This window comes from Lagenorhynchus albirostris, chromosome 2, assembly GCF_949774975.1.
Source record: "Lagenorhynchus albirostris chromosome 2, mLagAlb1.1, whole genome shotgun sequence".
Classification (NCBI taxonomy): Eukaryota; Metazoa; Chordata; class Mammalia; order Artiodactyla; family Delphinidae; genus Lagenorhynchus; species Lagenorhynchus albirostris.
Window position 1 is genome coordinate 171,641,441 of NC_083096.1, and position 20,271 is coordinate 171,661,711.

At 41.7% G+C, this 20,271-nt stretch overlaps 1 protein-coding gene and 1 long non-coding RNA gene across 4 annotated transcripts in view; one reads left to right on the forward strand and one right to left on the reverse strand.

Annotated features, from left to right (window-relative positions):
- Positions 1-4,913: 4,913 nt before the first annotated feature.
- Positions 4,914-8,215, reverse strand: LOC132516354 (uncharacterized). 2 transcript variants are annotated; one of them, XR_009539303.1, is made up of 3 exons: positions 7,606-8,207; positions 6,829-6,912; positions 4,914-6,488 (listed from the first exon to the last, which is right to left on the reverse strand). It is a non-coding gene; the product is annotated as an uncharacterized LOC132516354 (long non-coding RNA). The 2 variants fall into 2 exon arrangements; XR_009539302.1 differs by lacking the exon at positions 6,829-6,912 and having other exon boundaries at positions 7,606-8,215.
- Positions 8,216-8,479: 264 nt separating this feature from the next.
- UBR4 (ubiquitin protein ligase E3 component n-recognin 4) overlaps positions 8,480-20,271 on the forward strand; it is a 126,912-nt gene continuing 115,120 nt past the window's right edge. For both annotated transcript variants that reach the window (XM_060141264.1, XM_060141265.1), the window contains exons 1-8: positions 8,480-8,655; positions 15,543-15,640; positions 16,874-16,977; positions 17,741-17,870; positions 17,984-18,123; positions 18,670-18,772; positions 18,890-19,031; positions 19,188-19,312. In XM_060141264.1, the coding sequence (XP_059997247.1) occupies positions 8,480-8,655; positions 15,543-15,640; positions 16,874-16,977; positions 17,741-17,870; positions 17,984-18,123; positions 18,670-18,772; positions 18,890-19,031; positions 19,188-19,312 (1,018 nt within the window). The remainder of the gene's footprint in view (positions 8,656-15,542; positions 15,641-16,873; positions 16,978-17,740; positions 17,871-17,983; positions 18,124-18,669; positions 18,773-18,889; positions 19,032-19,187; positions 19,313-20,271) is intronic.

Consider the following 20,271-nt stretch of genomic DNA (forward strand, 5'->3'; position numbering starts at 1 on the left):
TGGTGACTTAGTAAGGAATTTTTATATTGACTGAAATGCCAAGAGATAGTCCTACCCACCTTTCCCTGGTGTGCCTGGAGCTCTGACAAACCCTGCTTTGCCACTTAAAAGAAATGCTCATAAGATCAATATGGGAAATGAGCTTCGTGGTACCGTAATTTCCATTTTAAAAAGGAAAGGTATCTTTTTGGTATTATATTTATATGTACTTATATAAACAAACAAAAAAAAACTTTGATTACTCAGACTCAAAGTCCAAATAGGTTTTGGAAAACACTATTCTTTATAACAACTGCCTTAACATTCAAAAATTGACAATTATTCCATAATTAAAGCAAGGTAGACAACATTGTGCACTTTTATTTTTGTAAAATGTAAACTGAGAAGTACCATCTACCTTTCAATAATGGAGATACTGGTACTTTGTATGCATGAACTGCTTCCATTTTTGCTGCTAAATTCTTTATTTTAAAAGATTATAGAAGTTTAAAAAAATTAAACAATGCCAAAGAAATTAAGGCGAGTCTCCCCTTCAAAACCTTCCCCAACCCTCTATTTCCCGGAGGTAAGCACTGAACAATTTGCTTTGCATCTCTCCAGACCACATAATGTTCTGCAACTTGATTTTATCATGCCACATATCATGGAGAGCATTCCATATTAGGAATATAGATCTCCCACACCCTTTTTTTTAGTGGCCACAGGGTTGAAATTCTTTTTTTAAATTTTTATTGGAGTATAGTTGATTTACAATGTCATGTTAGTATCAGGTGTACAGCAAAGTGAATCAGTTATACATATATATATATATATATATATATATATCTCCACTCTTTTTTAGATTCTTTTCCCATATAGGCCATTACAGAGTACTGAGTAGAGTTCCCTGTGTTATACAGTAGGTCCTTATCAGTAATTTATTTTACATATATTAGTGTATATATGTCAATCCCAATCTCCCAGTTTATCCCTCCCCACCCCCACCCCCTTACTTCCTGGTAACTGTAAGTTTGTTTTCTACATCTGTGTCTCTATTTCTGTTTTGTAAATAAGTTCACTTGTACCTTTTCTTTTAGATTCCACATATAAATGATATCATATGATATTTGTCTTTCTCTGACTTACTTCACTCAGTATGACAATCTCTAGGTCCATCCATGTTGCTGCAGATGGCATTATTTTGTTCTTTTTTATGGCTGGGTAATATTCCATTGTATATATGTACCACATCTTCTTCATCCATTCCTCTGTTGATGGACATTTAGGTTGCTTCCATGTCCTGGCTATTGTAAATAGTGCTGCAATGAACATTGTGGTGCGTGTATATTTTCGAATTATGGTTTTCTCCGGATGTATGCCCAGGAGTGGGATTGCTGGATCATATGGTAGCTCTATTTTTAGTTTTTAAGGAACCTCCATACTGTTCTCCATAGTGACTGTACCAATTTACATTCCCAGCAACAGTATAGGAGGGTTCCCTTTTCTCCACACCCTCTCCAGCATTTATTGTTTGTAGTTTTTTGATGATGGCCATTCTGACAAGTGTGAGGTGATACCTCATTGTATTTTTGATTTGCATTTCTCTAATAATTAGTGATGTTGAGCATCTTTTCATGTGCTTTTTGGCCATCCATACGTCTTCTTTTGAAGAGACTGTCTTTTCTCTGAAATTCTTAAGTGTTATTCCATTAGGGATTTATTTTTTAAATAAATTTATTTTATTTATTTATTTTTTTGGCTGCTTTGGGTCTTTGTTGCTGTGCACGGGCTTCCTCTAGTTGCTGTGAGCAGGGGATACTCTTTGTTGCGGTGCGCGGGCTTCTCATTGTGGTGGCTTCTCTTCTTGCAGAGCACGGGCTCTAGGCATGCAGGCTTCAGTAGTTGTGGCACACGGGCTCAGCAGTTGTGGCTCATGGGCTCTAGCGTGCAGGCTCACTAGTTGTGGTGCACAGGCTCAGCAGTTGTGGCTCATGGGCTCTAGCGTGCAGGCTCAGTAGTTGTGGCACACGGGCTCAGCAGTTGTGGCTCATGGGCTCTAGCGTGCAGGCTCAGTAGTTGTGGCGCACGGGCTTCGTTGCTTCACGGCATGTGGGATCTTCCCGGATCAGGGCTCGAACCCGTTTCCCCTGCATTGGCAGGTGGATTCTTAACTACTGCGCCACCAGTCCCACCATTAGGGACTTTTATGAGATCAGTTGAATACTCTTTCAGTTAAGTCTCTCTTGTATTATTTAGACCATCCTTCCAGTAAGGGTTTATAATAACATAAAGAATGTGTACACCCACCTCCTCATTTTTTAAGGAGTTTGGGTGTGATGTCAGTTGAGACTGACCTTCAACCAAGAAGCCATTTTCCCACCAGTCCTGAGACTTATCTAAATTTCTGATCGCTGATACTGGCAATGTGCCTATTCCGGGAGAGACTGAGCTCATTTAGGAAGGTGTCTTTATAAAATAACCGCAGAGGGCTTCCCTGGTGGCGCAGTGGTTGGGAGTCCGCCTGATGATGCAGGGGACGCGGGTTCGTGCCCCGGTCCGGGAAGATCCCACGTGCTGCAGAGCGGCTGGGCCCGTGAGCCATGGCCGCTGAGCCTGCGCGTCTGGAGCCTGTGCTCCGCAACGGGAGAGGTCGCAACAGTGAGAAGCCCGCGTACAGCAAAAAAATTAATTAATTAATTAAATAAAATAACCACAGACTCATATTGAAGCACACGTGTTTTTTTTTTGGCCATGCTGCGCGGCTTGTGGGATCTCAGTTCACCGACCAGGGATTGAACCTGTGGCCCCTGCAATGGAAGCGTGGAGTCCTAACCACTGGACCACCAGGGAATTCCCTGAAGCATACTGTTGACTATAACACGCAATCCGAAAGAATGAAAGTTAAGAAAGCAAAAATACACATCCAAGGCACACTCATATAAGTCCATCATACTTCTTTATAGTTTTGGTGATATTGTACATCCCGTGTGCTGTGATAAGATAACCTAGACTAGAAGACTGATGACCAGAATGCCAGCTTATTGATAACAGTGAAGACTGTAAATGCAAAGAGGAATAGACTACTTATGTCTGCTAGTTGAAATATGTAGTCTCTCCTGTGAAAAAGCCTGGAAAATAAGTCAAAGTGCTATTATAAGTTTGCTTGGTTATTATGGACTTAGAATAGGGGGTGTGATATCCTATGCATGGTTTTTATCATAGATATATATCTGCAAGAGAGACCAGAATATTCACTTCCGCTGATCAGGACAGCCCTTCCTCATGCCCCAATAGTGCTAATACATACAGTATAACCATTGGATTCCACTTTTCCTAGACTTTATGTACACTATTTTCTTTCTGTTAAGTGCCTGCCATATGTCATTATACTCATGATATACTAACCATGTTTTCCTAATCACAAAGTATTTACAATATTTTTAACTTTTTATTTTGATACAGTTTCAGACTTAGAGAAAGATTACAAGAAGAGTACTAAGAATTCTGATACCCTTCACTCGGATTCCCCAGATGTTAACATTTTCCACTTATTTGCTTTATCCTCCCATCTCTCAATGTAGCTTTGCAATAGAGTACATAAACCAGCATGCATTGTTTTTTTAAAATTGAAGTATAATTAATTTACAATGTTTCAGATGTACAGCAAAGTGACTCAGTTATTTTTATACCTGTATATATATACATATATATATACTTTTTCAGATTCTTTTCCATTATAGTTTTATGAGATACTGAATATAGTTCCCTGTGCTATATAGTAAATCTTTGTTTATCTATTTTATCCACCACATTGATCTTTAAACCATACAGTTCAGCTACGGCTGCTTAATTTTCTTTCATTATATTTCCTGTAACGTGACTATATCATTTCTTGCTTTCTTTTAAAATTTTAGTTCCTTGCCCAGCCACTTGGGCTTAGAAGAGAACTAGTATTTTAAGTCCCTCAGGTAATAATTTATAAAAGTCACCATTTTTTAGTTTCTATCTTATTTTCTGGGCCAAAGTATTAGAAGCTTATGTTTCATCTAGAAGTCTTTTTTACTCCCCTACTTATCCTGTTTCTTTCGTTATCTAAATTTAGAATGTGGATGCCATTCCAAATCTTTTTAAAATATTTATTTATTATTATTATTTTAAAAATTTATTTATCTATTTGGTTGTGCCGGGTCTTAGTTGCGACCGCGGGCTTCTTAGTTGCGGCATGCATGCGGAATCTAGTTCCCTGACCAGGGATCGAACCCAGGCCCCCTGAATCAGGAGCGCGGAGTCTTAACCACTGCCCCGCCAGGGAAGTCCCCATTCTAAATCTTTGTAGCAATACAAGAACAAACCTCCAATACTGAAATTAATATGGTATTTATAATGGAAGGTCATTACCCTAGAATGCATTCTTCAAATCTATAAGCCAGAAATATTTAAAATATACCAAAAAAAAAAGTTTAGGTACAGGTGCAAATCTCCCTGTGATAGTCTGCATTTGCCTTTTTTACTCTCTTTCGTACAGCTGCAGCAGATGGAGGGGGATGGAGGAGAGCAGGGTCATTTGATCTTTTATTATTTTCTGAAGCCTCTCCAAGAGAACATTTGCAGATTAATTTTGTCCTTTGAGTAAAATAAAATTAATGTCCTAAGAGCCACTATAAAATGCCTGGTCTCCAGCCTTCTCCTTAGGGTTGTTTCTGTATCTTGTAATATGACGATAGTTACTGTGTTATGGAAAGGTTTTTTTTCCTTTTCATCTTTCATCCTTTTTATGTTTAAGGAAACTGCTGTTTTATTAACCCCTGATATAAGACACTAAAGGAAAATCCCTACTGTTACCACTGAAGCCATGTTTTCCTCCAAGACTGGCCTTGACTTGACTGAATTTTATTTCTAATGTAAAATAGCTCTTTTCTTACGAAGAGTCTAGATTTAACACCAGGTACCAGTTTATTTATCAGCATTACACCGGGAATAAAAGGCGCTCTTCCAAATCATGGGGGAGAATTTCAGGGCTTTCAGGATTTTCAAAACGTCTTCACAGTTCTTGTGAACATTTTTTTTTTTTTGCGGTACGCGGGCCCCTCACTGCCGCGGCCTCTCCCGCTGCAGAGCACAGGCTCCGGACGCGCAGGCTCAGCGGCCATGGCTCACGGGCCCAGCCGCTCCGCGGCACGTGGGATCCTCCCAGACCGGGGCACGAACCTGCGTCCCCTGCATCAGCAGGCGGACCCTCAACCACTGCGCCACCAGGGAAGCCCCTTGTGAACATTTTCTGATTTGGGTGCACTGTGAGCCACGGGGCCTGGAGCTCGAAGTCATCCTCCGAGAACTCACACATAAGAGGGCCCTCAAGGCATGCATACCTTTAAGTCAAACTGCTTTTCCCTCTTAGATGTGGAACCCAGATCATTTTTTATCGGCAAAAATATAGACATTATCCTGTGGATAAAAGTTCACATTCTTTCCGTTCAGAGTAATGATTGTAAACTTGATCAAAGAACTCGGGAGGAGAATGGATGCATAGAGCAAGCAATCAGAGTTTTTTTTTTCATTTCATTCAAGTTGATGTAGTACATCATTATACCGCATAGTAAGAGCATTGTTGTAAAGAATATTAAATAAGTAGCACTCAGCAAAACAAGACAACAAGGGAAGGCTAGGATGTGGAGTTTTGGAGAGTTAATATTTCCTAAATTGAAGTTAGAGAAGTCCAGGAAATTGATAATTCTTAGGACAGTCTTATAGGAATGTGTGCCTTTAAGGAGTTTTTTTAAAAAATTCTTTTCCATTATGTTTTATTACAGGATATTGAATATAGTTCCCTGTGCTATACAGACCTTGTTGTTCATCCATTCTATATATAATAGTTTGCCTCTGCTAATTCCATCCCTCCCCCATACACCCTCTCCCTTGGCAACCACAAATCTGTTCTCTATGTCTGTGAGTCTGTTTCTACTTTGTGGATAAGTTCATTTACGTAATATTTTAGATTCCACATATAAGTGATATCGTATGGTATTTGGCTTTCTTTCTGACTTCCTTCACTTAGTATGATAATTTCTCGGTCCATCCATGTTGCTGCAAATGGCATTATTTCATTCTTTTTTATGGCTGAGTAGTATTCCATTGTATAAAGAAGTTTTATTATTATTATTTTCAATTTTATTTATTTATTTATTTTTGGTTGTGTTGGGTCTTCGTTGCTGCATGCTGGCTTTCTCTAGTTGCGTTGAGCGGGGGCTACTCTTCATTGCGGTGCGCGGGCTTCTCATTGTGGTGGCTTCTCTTGTTGTGGAGCATGGGCTCTAGGTGCGTGGGCTTCAGTAGCTGTGGCTCACAGGCTCAGTAGTTGTGGCTCACAGGCTCTAGAGCGCAGGCTCAGTAGTTGTGGCGCACGGGCTTAGTTGCTCCGCGGCATGTGGGATCTTCCTGGACCAGGGCTCGAACCCATGTCCCATGCATTGGCAGGTGGATTCTTAACCACTGCACCTCCAAGGAAGTTCCTATAAAGAACTTTTTAACAAAGAATTAGAAAATATAAAGAACAACCAAACAGAATTGAAGAATACAATAACTGAAATGAAAAATACACTGGAAGGAGTCAATAGTAGACTAAATGAGGCAGAAGAACAGATCAGTGAGCTGGAAGACAGAGTAGTGGAAATCACTGCTGCTGAAGAGAAAAATGAAAAAAGACTGAAAAGAAATGACGACAGTTTAAGAGACCTCTGGGACAACACCAAGTGTGCTAATGTTTGCATTATAGGGGTCCCAGGAGGAGAAGAGAGAGAGAAAGGGCCTGAGAAAATATTTGAAGAGATAATAGCTGAAAAGGTCCCTAACCTGGGAAAGGAAACAGTCACCCAAGTCCAGAAGTGCAGAGAGTCCCATACAGGATTAACCCACAGAGGAACACACCAAGACACACTGTAACCAAAATGGCAAAAATTAAAGATAAAGAGAGAATATTAAAAGAAACAAATAACATACAAGGGAACTCCCATAAGGCTATCAGCTGATTTTTCAGCAGAAACTCTGCAGGCCAGAAGCGAGTGGCACAATACTTAAAAGTAATGAAGGAGAAAAACCTATGACTACTAAGCATACTCTACCCAGCAAGGTTCTCGTTCAGATGTTTTTTTTTCAGGATTTTATTTTATTTTCTCCAGGTCTTACTGAGATATAGACCTACAGCACTGGGTAAATGTAAGGCGTACAGCATAACGATTTGACTTAAAATCATCATAAAGGGATTATCACAATAAGTTTAGTGGACATCCATCATCTCATATAGATACAAAATGAAAGAAAAAATGTTTTTCCTTGTGATGAGAACTCTTAGGAGTTATTCTCTTAAGAACTTTCATATATAACATACAGCAGTGTTAACTATATTTATCATTCTGAACTGATTCGGATTTGATGGAGAATCAAAATCTTTACAGACAAGCAAAAGCTAAAAGAATTCAGCACCATCACATCAGACCAGCTTTACAAAAAATGCTAAAGGAACTTCTCTAGGCGGAAAAGAAAAGCCCACAACCAGAAACAAGAAAATTACCGGATGAAAAGTTTACATTCTTTCTTTGCTAGTAGAAAAAGGGGGGAATGGAACGTTACCTGGCAAATAGCAAAGAGCAATGCAAACACGAGCTGGTAACATTACTAATGATGGTAATCAAAACATAAAAGGAGGGCTTCCTTGGTGGCGCAGTGGTTGAGAGTCCGCCTGCCGATGCAGGGGACACAGGTTCGTGCCCCGGTCCGGGAAGATCCCACATGCCGCGGAGCGGCTGGGCCCGTGAGCCATGGCCGCTGAGCCTGCGCGTCCGGAGCCTGTGCTCCGCAACGGGAGAGGCCACAACAGTGAGAGGCCCGCGTACAGAAACAAACAAACAAAAAACATAAAAGGGATTTCAGCGCGAAGAAAGGACTGGCGATTACACTAATAGCGAGAGGCGGTGTGAGAAGGAGAAAGAGTTTTGCAAACCGAAGCGCTATACTGTAACTGTTGGGAGTGGGCGGAGGGTCATCAGGGAAGTGAAGCAGGTGACCGTGATTAGGCTTCGACGGCCTCTTCTCGTCCTTAGCTTTCTTGAGCCGGGGCCATTATATTCGCCGATGCAGGTGTACTTCCCTGCCTTGGTCTAGTCAACTGAAACCAAGTCCCAAACTCTCCTCTCCGGAGTGCCCGAAAGCCACAGACCTCCCATTTCCGGGAACGACTTCCAGCCCGCTGGCGCGGAGCTTAACGCTCCCGCCCTCACCCGAAGGACTACGTCCTGCGCAGGCGCAACTCCTAGTCCCCGTCCCCACGCCGCGCCATGCTCCCCCTGCGAGAGCAGAGGGAGGCTGTCCTCGCGCGTCGCGTATTTTGGCTGGCGACTGCGTCGCGCAGTCTGACGCGCCTATTGCGTCACTTCCGCCCCCTCCCGGGAGGAGGCGCTGGGCCGGTGGCAAGCCCCCGGAGGGAGCTGCACTAGTACGACGGAAGATGGCGACGAGCGGCGGCGAAGAGGCGGCGGCTGCGGCGCCGACGCCCGGGGCCCCGGCAACGGAGGCAGACACGACCCCGGGCTGGGAGGTGGCGGTGCGGCCCCTGCTATCCGCGTCCTATTCCGCCTTCGAGATGAAGGAGTTGCCGCAGCTGGTGGCCTCAGTCATCGAGAGGTACCGGGCGGCGTCCCCGGTGGGGCGGGAACCGGGAGGGGGAGGGGAGGTCGTGCCAGAGGATCTGGACCCTCTGCCCGGCTACCTCCTGAGGCTCTGAGACCGCGGCCCTGGCCCCGGCTTCGGGGCTCCCCGGCTCTGGGAGAGGAAAGCTTGTCTGGTGTTCTTCCGCCAACCCGGGTAAATCTTGTGCCTCAATTTCCCTCGCGAGCAAAACTTTTGAGGACGCCCTCTCGGGAGGGCGTGGCCGGGCTGGTTTCGGAGTAATTTTGAGATGCATCGACCTCGTAGGGGAATGTTCCCAGGGCTGCCCCCTATGTTAAGGTCAAAGCGCTGATGAGTTTGCATTTCTCGTCAGCGCTCTTCCCCCTAGCCTGGGCCGTAGCGGAGCCCGGGGTTTAAATTGAAGAGCTACCACATAATTTAATAACGGTCTCCCTGGTGCTGTAATTACTTGGGGGCACGTGCTGTTTCTGTGACTGAAGCCACTAGTTATCATTGATGACTTTCTTTTCAGGTTACACTTACGGTATATTGCTACCGTAACGGTCTTTGATTAAAAACATTGCAGTGTTATTCTGAGAGGTCATTTTCCCACTGAAACCGTATACTCGCCCTGTCTCTCAATAAAATATCTTTAGACTCTTACCAACGGGACTGTTTATTGGTTTGCTGTTACATGAATTTTTCTTTCTGAGATTCTTAGATTGTGAGAGTTGTGTACATACAAGGCCAGTGATATCACAGTGCCTGCCTTTTCCTGTCTTACCTTCCTCAGAGCAGTCTTTCATTAGTTTAATGGTAGACCTACCTTTAAAGCTAGTCTCATTTTCATTTTTCTAGCCAAACCTGACTTCAGCAACTTTCTGCAATTGCTAACTGGGTCATTTTAGCTTCAGGCCAACAAGAGTATACCTACATGTTATCCAGAAGATTAGAAATTGCTACTTATTACTCAAGGGAGGCCCATGGTTTGACACATTGTCTATTATAGTGTTTATTGTTAGGTTTGTGATACTTTGGATGAGGTTTAAAAAAATAGAATAAGATAATGGTTTGGTTTGGTAAGTTCACAGTTAACTTTACAGATGGATTTTCCTATCTTATTATTAAGCCAAGAAGTTTCGGAAGATGTAAACAAATATCAGAGATACTGCTCTCAAATTATGTAGTCTCTTTATAACTGTTTTAAACATTTGGATTAGTGGTATTTTTCCCGAATTACACTTGTTGTGTTCCACTTTTTAGAACATTTGCTTTTATGTTTTTATGGACATGAGCTGAGTAGGTAATAAAGTCATTTGTTGACACCCTGGCCCATACATCCAGTATTATGGGCCCACGCCTTTTAAACTGTAATAGTTAAGCAACTCCCTCCAACCTGTAGAAGGAGCCAAAACCAAATATGTCAAGGTACGTTTGAATTTTGCCAAATAAGTGATAGTGGCGCCTCTTGCACTCTGTATAGCTAAGATAATCAAGGGTTGCCTGCGTTTATAGACACTAATAAGACCTCTTTTCATGGTTTGGAAAAGAAATCCAAACTGATGGCTGTTTAGTAACACATATTTTTATTGGAAGGCAAGATCCTTGAAGTCTCTGTTCTGGTTTTTGTGGCTCAGTCAACTTTGGAAAGCCTGTTATGTGTCCTCTTCAGGTTCTCTGAGAGCAATATGATCTGAAGGTTGTGCTTATTGTCTGAGAGGTCATTTTCCCACAGAAACAGTTTTTTCTCTCTCTCCCTCCCTCCCTCTCTCAATAAAATATTTTCAGACTCTTGCAAATGGGACTGTTTATTGGTTTGCTGTTACATGGTTCTGTAATTTCCAGAAGAAATATCTGGCTTACAAGTTCTTTACAGTTAGAACAACTAAACATATCAAGTGTTCAGTTTGGTGTAGAGCAGAGGTCAGCACATTTTTTCTGTAAAGGATCAGAGTAAATTTAACCTGCAGGCCATACGGTGTGTACACTCGTCATCTCTGCCATTGTATGGCGAAAGCAGCCATACACATTACATAAATAAATGGGTGTGGCTGTGTTCCAGAATCTTATTTATGGGCACAAATATGAATTTCGTATGATACTTACATGTCACAAAATGTTCTTTTGATTTTTTTTCTTTCCAGCCATAAAAACACATGTAAAAACCATTCTTAAATATGGGCTGTACAGAGATAGGTGACTGGCTGGATTTGACCTGCAGGCCAACCCCTGGTTTAGAGCACAAAAATTAATACCCTGCTATCAATATTCTGTTTCTCAAAAGTTTTATTTGCTTTTCCAAAAAAAAAAAAGGTGTCAGAATTGTGGAATTATTTCTTGAACATCAAGTTATGGCCACTGAGTATAGAACCAGGTCAGAGCCAGCACTGTACAGATGCTGTGGCGCGCTTCGCTTTGCAGGTAATCAAAGGTTTAGGTGCCTAGGCTGCTACTTTACCTCTGTGGTTGCCTCTCCCAGACAGTCCCATGTTTCTTTCTGTGGTTATGCCTTCCATATTTTTCTTCTTTCCCTCCAGGGACCTTCTATTTTTCTGTTGGCAGTCTGCTACTCTCTGCTTCCCTTTTTTTTTTTTAACTTTTTTTTTTTTCTTTTTGATGTCCTGGCTCCATCATGTCAGCTCTTACTTCCTATCTGGTGGCCTGCTCATCCATTGAATTCCTCCCTTTTTTTGACCTTTGGGGACGATGACACATGCCCTGAGAGACTTCTCCGCCATTCTACTTTCTGTCTCTATTCTTTCATACTACTTTCTGCCTCTATTCTTTCATACTTTTATAGTTGGAATTGACCTTTGGGTTTGAAGAAAAGGTAGAAGAAATAATTCCTAGATCCAGACTCTGTTTTTTTCTTTTTGGCAGCACCACAAGGCTTGCAGGATCTTAGTTCCCCAACCAGGGATTGAACCCGGGCTCTTGGCAGAGTACTAACCACTGGACTGCCGGGAATTCCCTGGACCCTGTTTGTTAAGTTTGACTTTGTAACCAAACTGAAACAAAGGAGGGAGTAGCATGGATAAATTGGGAAGCATACTCTCAAAAGTGTCATTAGATTTTTTTTTTTTTTTTTTCTGTATGCGGGCCTCTCATTGTTGTGGCCTCTCCCGTTGCGGAGCACAGGCTCCGGATGCGCAAGCTCAGCCGCTGCGCGGGATGTGGGATCTTCCCGGACCGGGGCATGAACCCGCATCCCCTGCATCCGCAGGCGGACTCTCAACCACTATGCCACCAGGGAAGCCCCTGTCATTAGATTTTTAAAGGAGAAAGATATCTGAGTTTACTTAAAGGGGACTTCATCTTCATTTCTACTGCTTATTGATAGCATGTCTTTTAGCAGTAAAGATTGAAAATCTTTTAAACACCATTACTTTTCTAGACCAGAAATGAAGCTAGAACTAGCTTAACGGAGCACATGCCATATGTGGGCTTAATTGCTTAAAGTGTAATTGCTGAATGTAGTCTTATATACTACCCAATACAGAATTCCTTTTTTTTTTTAAAATATTTATTTATTTATTTGGTTGTGCCGGGTCTTAGTTGTGGCACGGTGCACCGGATCTTTTTAGTTGCCACATGCAGTATCTAGTTCCCCGACCAGGGATCTAACCCGGGCCCCCTGCATTGGGAGCGCAGAGTCTTACCACTGGACCACCAAGGAAGTCCCCAGACTTCCTTTCTTAACTCTGTGCAGGATAAGTTGGTGAGAATGGTTCTCACTGAATAATGTGACTGAGTCTTTGTAGATTAAAAAAAAAGAAAAAAGCCCTTTTCCCCTGAGCCAGTCCTTCCTAGGCTGTCCAGCCTTTCTTAGTGATAAGCCTCCTTGAGTCCCTGCCTCCCAGCTATTTGATAAAATTTAGGCTGAGGAGGCCTACTTGGGAAGGCAGAAGCTGTTACAACATCCCCATTAGATAATGCAGTCATTTTCTAAAAATCTCTTAAGGGAGAAAGGGGTGCACTAGTGCCATCATCAGCCGAGTTCGTGATTGACCTACAGAAAGAAAGCCAGCCACCAAATGATAAGGGTATATAGTTAGTTGTGAGATTAGGTAGTTTCCATGTCTCAGTATTACATTCCCTGCAGGTTTGTGGAGAGTGTGAGGGATGTATGTGAAAACTTTCAGTTCTTTGGTTAACATGTATTAAGTACTCTGTGACACACAGCAGATGGTCAATAAACATATTTTTTAAATGAATATAACTCATTAATGTATTCGTTATGCTTGTTTCATGATTCTAAGTATCTTGAAACAAGCATGATAGATTCTATACTTGGGAATTTATGATTCTGTTGAGGGGAAAGGGCTTTGTGGAGTTTCCACAGTTCACAACAAAGATATAAATAGTAATCTAAGAGGGAGAAGGAAGGTGAATCCTTAGTCTTTTATTTTGCTACATCTGATTTTTCACCTCTTCCTAGAAAAACCCAGATATTTCCAGACCCTGGCCAGTTCTTTTTTACTTACATGTCAAATTGGACTTCTCTGACCAAATTGGACTTCTGCTTAGCTGCTGTTTCCCTTTATGCTCTGCATTGCATTTATTTTGAATGGAATAAAACCACTTCAGATTCCTTGTCTTTTCAGCAGTGTTTGAGGCTCTGTGATACTTTTGTTGCAGTTTGTTAGGCGAAGTAGACGTTTGAGGAAAATAGCTTGACTGCCTAGTGGAGAGATATTTTTACCTTGAAATCTCCTTATTTTTCTTCCTGTCATATTTGCCTTCAATTTCTGCATTCTTTCCCTTCCTACCTAACGTCTTGCCCTTTCTTCCATTTTTCCATTTCTTTGCCTCCTTTGGTGACTTGGTGTCTGTCAGGTTCTTGGGAAATGAGGGTGGGGTAAGGAATTGTGGTGGCACATCTTCATCAGGGTACTCAAACACAGTTGTTTCTTTAGAATCAAGAGATAACAACATTGTCCTTTGGGCCACATGTCCACCTGCCTACTCTCCCCTTCAAGTCTCTCTTTTTTTTTTTTTTAAAGAAGGCACTCCGATATATTTTCTTTTTCTTTTCTTTTTCTTATTTTGGCCGCAACGTGCGGCTTGCAGGGTCCCAGTTCCCCAACCAGGGATCTCACCCTCGCCCCCTGCATTGGAAGGGTGGAGTCTTAACCACTGGACCACCCGGGAAGTGCCCCACCTTTAAGTCTTTTTAAAACTAATTTCCCTAGGTTTATCCTTACTTGTCCTAAGCAAATCGTAAGTTGAGCCTCAAGACTGCTCCATTTTTTTCTATTGCCAATGTCCATCTTTCCCCAAAGTGCGTTCTTTGTTCTTGATTGGAATAAGGCAGTTGTGTATTTCTAGGGCAGGAAGTAGGGTTTGTTAAATCATAATAGGGCAGCTTTGAACCAGGTAATTAAATACGTTTACTCCTATATTTTGGATATATTTTATTATCTGAATGGGAATGAAAGCAGCAGAATAAGTTCGTTCTTTGGATAGGCAGTCTTCCTCTTAGTTTTGGTAAACCTGTTCAGTTGCAAAACGTGGGGGTAAGCAGCTCTGAAACTTTGAAATAAAGCAGAGAAGGTAAATACTTAGTAAAATGGATCAAATTACAGGGTGGGGAAACCTTAGAAAAATGAATGCATAAGTGTAAGGATGGGAGTGAAGGAACAGCTGTTCCTAGGAGGTGGAAGCAGGGGGTTGGGGAGTTCTCTGCTGAATGTGATATGACCCTCACCTGTGTGACGGCCCCTGAAGCTTTGAGTGTTGCTTGATGTTTTAAGGTTTTTGTTTCCTTCTTTTTGTCCATCTGACAACTAGGGAGAAAATGATCCTTGATGGGCAGGGAGGTTCTTGCACATCATAGGTGCTCCATAAATATTTTTTCTTGGTGAAGGAGATATTCCAAGATAAGGAACTGATCTTTGATAAACACCCGTTTTTCCTTGATAAATCTCCAAATAGCAAAGTGTTTGCAGTGCCAGACTCTTAAGTGTTGTTTGAGGTGATTCATCACTCACGATGGCACCTTCCAAATGTTGAGCTTGTCGTTTTGGCTCCTGTGTTGATTTGGCAAGTGGATAGAGTCCTGACTCTGTTTACATTTCCCTTCCTAGGCTGATAGTTCTTGCTGGAGAATTAACTTACTGAGGAAACTATTTAGCCACATTGCTCTCCTCTTCCCATTTAATAAGACATTTTAGTGTTTTCTTTGCCTTCTTGTTCCGTGGGTTGCAATTAGCATCTGATTTGATAAAGAGAATGACATAAATGTATCCAGCTTTTAGACGTAGTTGGGCTCCAGATTTTCACTGAAGAGGCCATTTTCTCAGGTAAAGATAAGGGATGTGGTTAGTAATCACTTTGTTGTGATCTAGCTGTTACCCTATGGGTGTGGGGAGGGGGATGGAGGACTCTGGTACCTAAAGAATTTTGGATTTTATCACCCATCAGATGATTTCTTCCCTTGAGTTGTTGAGTCTTTTTAAGTTACTGCATCATGGACTGGCCTTGTTTGGTCTTCAGAATGTGTTACTATAGTCTGTATTCCCACTAACAGTATTTTGAGTGCCCTGCTTTACCCCTCCTTTGGCCAGCTCATGGCATTATTAGCTTTGTCTTTGCCAGTCAGTAATACAGGACAAGATGGTATCCTGTTGTGTTTTTACTTGTATTCCTTTAATTCTAAGTGAGTTTGAAAGTGTTTCCTGTTCATTAACCTTTGCCACTTACTAATAAGCCTGATACCTTGAACAAGGTACTTAGTTTTAACTCTCTAAGCTTCACTTTCTCAACTTGGATATAGGGATGATAACAGTGCCTACCAAGTAGGATTGCTACAAGGATTAAGTCAGGTAATGCCTGTAAAGGGGTAGGGTATCTGGCATATAGTAAGCACTAAGTAAATGTTGGCTGAATTATTTTCTTTGCAGTGAATCAGAAATCCTGCACCACGAGAAGCAGTATGAGCCATTCTACTCATCTTTTGTTGCACTTTCCACACACTATATCACAACAGTTTGTAGCCTCAGTAAGTATTCTATTCTTGTCATTCCCTTTTAAGGGCTCATGAATAGGGAAATTGTGTGTCCTCTTGTTACGGTGTCTGAACAAGTTGTTAATGAAGTCTGTATTTTAGTTGTAACCTGTTCACTCAAGAGCGGAGACAACTGTCAGTATGATAAGGCTTTGGAAGTTCCTTTACCGAGGCCAACCACAAGGGATTTAAAAACTGTTTGGTTTGGATATCTATTTCATAACCATTAAGTTAACCAACCTTGCCTTTTTAATCAAAAGCATTTTATTGATTTTACACATGTAGTTATTAGTGTGCTAATTTTGGGGGGCAGGGTGGGTGGGATTGGGGGGTTAGGTGGATACTGACCTGGGGTTAGCAGCCACTAACCAAGGCTCTATTCCTTATTTGATTTTGGTGAGAAGTTAAATTCTCCTTTTGTGTTCTCTGGTGTGTGACTGGATTTCAACTTCAGTTCCCCATCTTTTAAACTTTTCTACCCCCAAACATGACCAAGCCCTTACTTTCCAGTATTTCTGAAATTTTGCATTTTCACTTTTTTTTTCCAATCCTAACTCATATAGTTCTGAAGAATTTGAATTATTTTACTTAAATAGTTTGCTAAGCAAGCAAAGTGAAAGGAAGTTACAGGGTTGCTGAGTAATCTTTCAGTGTCTAGTGCTGTTTATTATAGGCATTGGCTACCACTGTAAGAATCACTTTTAGATTGGAGAAACTTTGAGTAGGAAGCCCGTTGCAAAAAGGGAAAGGAGAGGTAGTGTAGTCTACTGGGTAAGAGCATGAACTTTAGAGCCAGACTTCCAGGATTTAACTCCAGCTGCGTGACTTTGGTCAAGTCATTTAACCTGTCTATGGTTTAATTTCCTTATCTGTTAAAAAAAAAAGAAGGGAAGGGGGGTAACAATATTATCTACCCCATAGAATTGGTTTAGGGATTAAGTCGGTTAATATATTTGAAGTGCTTGGTACTTACTGTGATGTATTTCCTATTATAATTATCTTAATTTCTAGTAAATGTAAGATAAATTGATCTAGAAGCAGTTGATGCTTATCAATGCCAAAATGCCTTTGTTTGCCTGTAGGGTTGTTGGTTCTGAATAATTATTCTCGTAGAACGATATTGGGAATGTTGGACATACGGAGCTCAATACTTATTTGGTTTATTGACTGTGAGGCTGAAGTGAGTTATAGCAGTCTGAAGTTAAGTAAAATTTATTCCTTTCTCAGTTCCCCGGAACCAACTTCAGTCTGTGGCAGCAGCCTGTAAAGTCTTGATTGAGTTTTCTCTCCTGCGTCTGGAGAATCCAGATGAGGCTTGCGCTGTGTCCCAGGTAAGAGTGATGGGCCCATTTCTGGCCCTTATTTTGTGGTAGGCTTGTGACTGACAAGTGGAATGATGGAGAAGGGATGGCATAGAGCAGGGGTTGGTAAATTTTTTCTGTAATAGGCCACATAGTAGATAATTTGCCGACCATCCCGTCCCCATTGCAGCTGATCTCTGCCTTTGTAGTGTGAAAGCAGCCACAGACAATACGTAAATGGATGAGCATAGCTGTGGTCCAGTCAACTTTATTTACAAAAATAGGCAGTGGGCTGAGCTGGGGCTGTGGTTTACCACCCCCTGGTATAGAGGGCTGCAGAGGCTTTTTCAAGGATTGCAAAGATATGCCTGTGGGGGCCAGGCAAGTGACATAAAGTGAGTCAAGTATGCTGGCTGAGAAGGGTGCATGACCCAGCTATAAAGGGGCCAATTACTGTTTGGCTCCAGCTGACTGTTGCCCTACAGGAATGGCAGCAGAGCTGCTCTGTCTTGTAAATTATTGAGAGAGACAGGAAATCTGGATTTGTATGTTAAATCTTCCATGTTTTAAAAAGTTGGCCATAACTTCAAATTAAAACAACAACAACACTGAGAACAGTAGGACAAACCTGCAAGCAGATATGGTCTGAGGACCATCAGGTTGTGATCTCTGCTTTACTGTTTTTCCTAATTTGCAGTTCTTGGTATGAACCTAAATTTGGCCCTTTGCCAGCTAGAAGTCCCTAAAGAATAGACTCTTCTAAAAGGCATATTTGAATTTTTTTTTTTTCCAGAAACACTTGATTCTCCTCATCAAGGGCCTGTGCACTGGCTGTAGCCGATTAGACAGAACTGAAATCATCACATTTACAGCAATGATGAAATCGGCCAAGCTGCCACAAACAGTGAAGACACTGTCAGATGGTGAGTGTTCCTTCACCAGACTTGGTTTCTTGGCCAGTCCTCTGGCCAGCTATTTCCTCTTTTGCCTTCTAGTGGCACTCCCCTCATCCCTCTCTTGCTTTTATATTTTGTAGTGGAAGATCAGAAAGAGCTGGCTGCACCAGTAAGCCCAGAGCTGAAGCAGAAGGAGGTCCAGATGAATTTTTTGAACCAGCTGACGTCAGTTTTTAACCCTAGAACTGTAGCATCATCACCCGTAGGTCCACAGACTCCGGTGAGTTACTTCAGCCAAATGGCCTCATCCTGTGGGGTTTGTTAAGATGATAATACTAGGAAAAATAGCTAACAAATGTATTTTACATTTGTGATATAAAATGATGTACCTGCCTTTGGTACAAAGCTGAAGAATACAAACCAAAAATAAGTAACACCCCAATTCCTTCTGTTCACAGTTATTACTACTTTGAGGACCATTTTTCCAACATTTCTCAATGCAAGTAGACAAAGAGCATGTACTCCTTTCTGTAAAAGGCATCACTCTATACTAGTTACAGAATATATATATATATATATATATTATTTTTTTTTCAGAATATATATATTTTAAAGCTATATATTTTCCCCCTCCTCTTGGAAAAATGACTTGTATTTTCCCCAGCGTTAGAGAGGACTTTCCACCTCATTAACTGGGGGGTCTGAAGAGTATCTGTGGAGCAGCTGTTTAGTTTGGATGGTTGGTTCTATTCTGAACTTGAGGAGGACAGCAATCAACAGATGATAGTATCTTGATGGGCCTTTCACATCCTTTGTTTCCCTTCAGGCGGAAGGAGAAAATGATGAGCAGTCATCCACAGATCAAGCCTCTGCTATCAAAACCAAGAATGTGTTCATAGCTCAGAATGTGGCTAGTCTTCAGGAGCTTGGTGAGACTCTTAATTGTCATCAGAAAGGTGGTTTCTCTGCTTTCAGAAATTCCTTAAGTGGAAGAAAATCAAGCAGCAGAGGCCTGTTTGTAAGGTTGAGCTTTTTCATTAATTCAGGTGGCTCAGAGAAGCTACTGCGTGTGTGTTTAAACCTGCCCTATTTCCTACGCTACATCAATCGGTTTCAAGATGCAGTGTTGGCCAATTCCTTCTTCATCATGCCTGCAACAGTAGCAGATGCCACTGCTGTTCGTAATGGGTAAGGTGCCCCAGGGTGCATATGCTTTGCGTTTTAATGCTGCTCTCAAGAGAGAAACTGGTTAGTTTTTATGGCATGCCGACTTTCTTTAACTATCAGATTATAGAAGCAAGTGACTCAGAGAGACACTTTTGTTAATCTTCTCTTGTATTCCAGTTTTCATTCACTGGTGATTGATGTAACCATGGCATTGGATACCCTTTCTCTACCTGTGTTGGAACCTCTCAATCCTTCTCGTCTGCAAGATGTGACAGTCCTCAGCCTAAGTTGTTTGTATGCAGGTGAGAAGTTGTTATATCTGATCTCATTTTCTCAGCCAAGGACAGTTACACTTTCTGGAAACCATGAGATCCTTCTGAGTACTCTCTCCCCCTTTACTTAGACCCTTCCCCCAAGGATCATCTAAATATCTCATCTAGATGAAATGAGGTCTCAATAGGAATCTTGTCAATTCGCTTATTCAACTGCTGCCATTGTGTTATGTGGATATTTGATTTCATAGTGTGCGCACGTTAAGTGTCTGCTGTTTGAAAGCAAAATTCCAAGTGCTTTTGGGATATTGAGATGAGCAGTATGTAATCCCTGCCCTCAAGGAGCCTCTACTCGAGCAATGGAAGATAGATAGGACCACAGAGTGTAATATAAAACAGGAGATGATAAAGGTGATAAGAGAAGTATAGAATATTATGGGCACCCAGAGAAGGGAGAATTGAGTCTTGCTATGGGAGCAGATTTGAGGAAGGATTCATAGAACAGGTGGTATCTGTTTATATTGATAAATGCAACGACTGTTATTCTTCATGCTGCCGCAAAATCCCCTCCCTTCCTGTTGATTATGCTGCCTTGGAAGTGGGGCCTGACAACTGGTGTTTACTCTCTTTTAAGTTATTGTTACAGTGGCTTTTTAACCCAAATTACTGATCCTTGGTTTTAAATACCATAGACCTGGTATGTCTTGGGAGACATAACAATTTTCGACGTTTACTGGGTTCTGTGAGTGAGGATATGAACAGCCTTGGAAACCTGACCTTGGGAGCACCAAGAAATTGCTGAGGTTAATCATCTCCCTACATTCTTTGAATGACTTTATTATAAACATCTGTGTGTAAACAAAGACAGTACAGCCCAATCACAGAGGGCTTAGAAATGCAGTCTAAGTCTTTAAGTGTGCTATGATCTGAGCTATACTTTAGGAGCACATTGAAGCAGTAGTACCAGGCTGGAAGATCTGCTAGGAGGA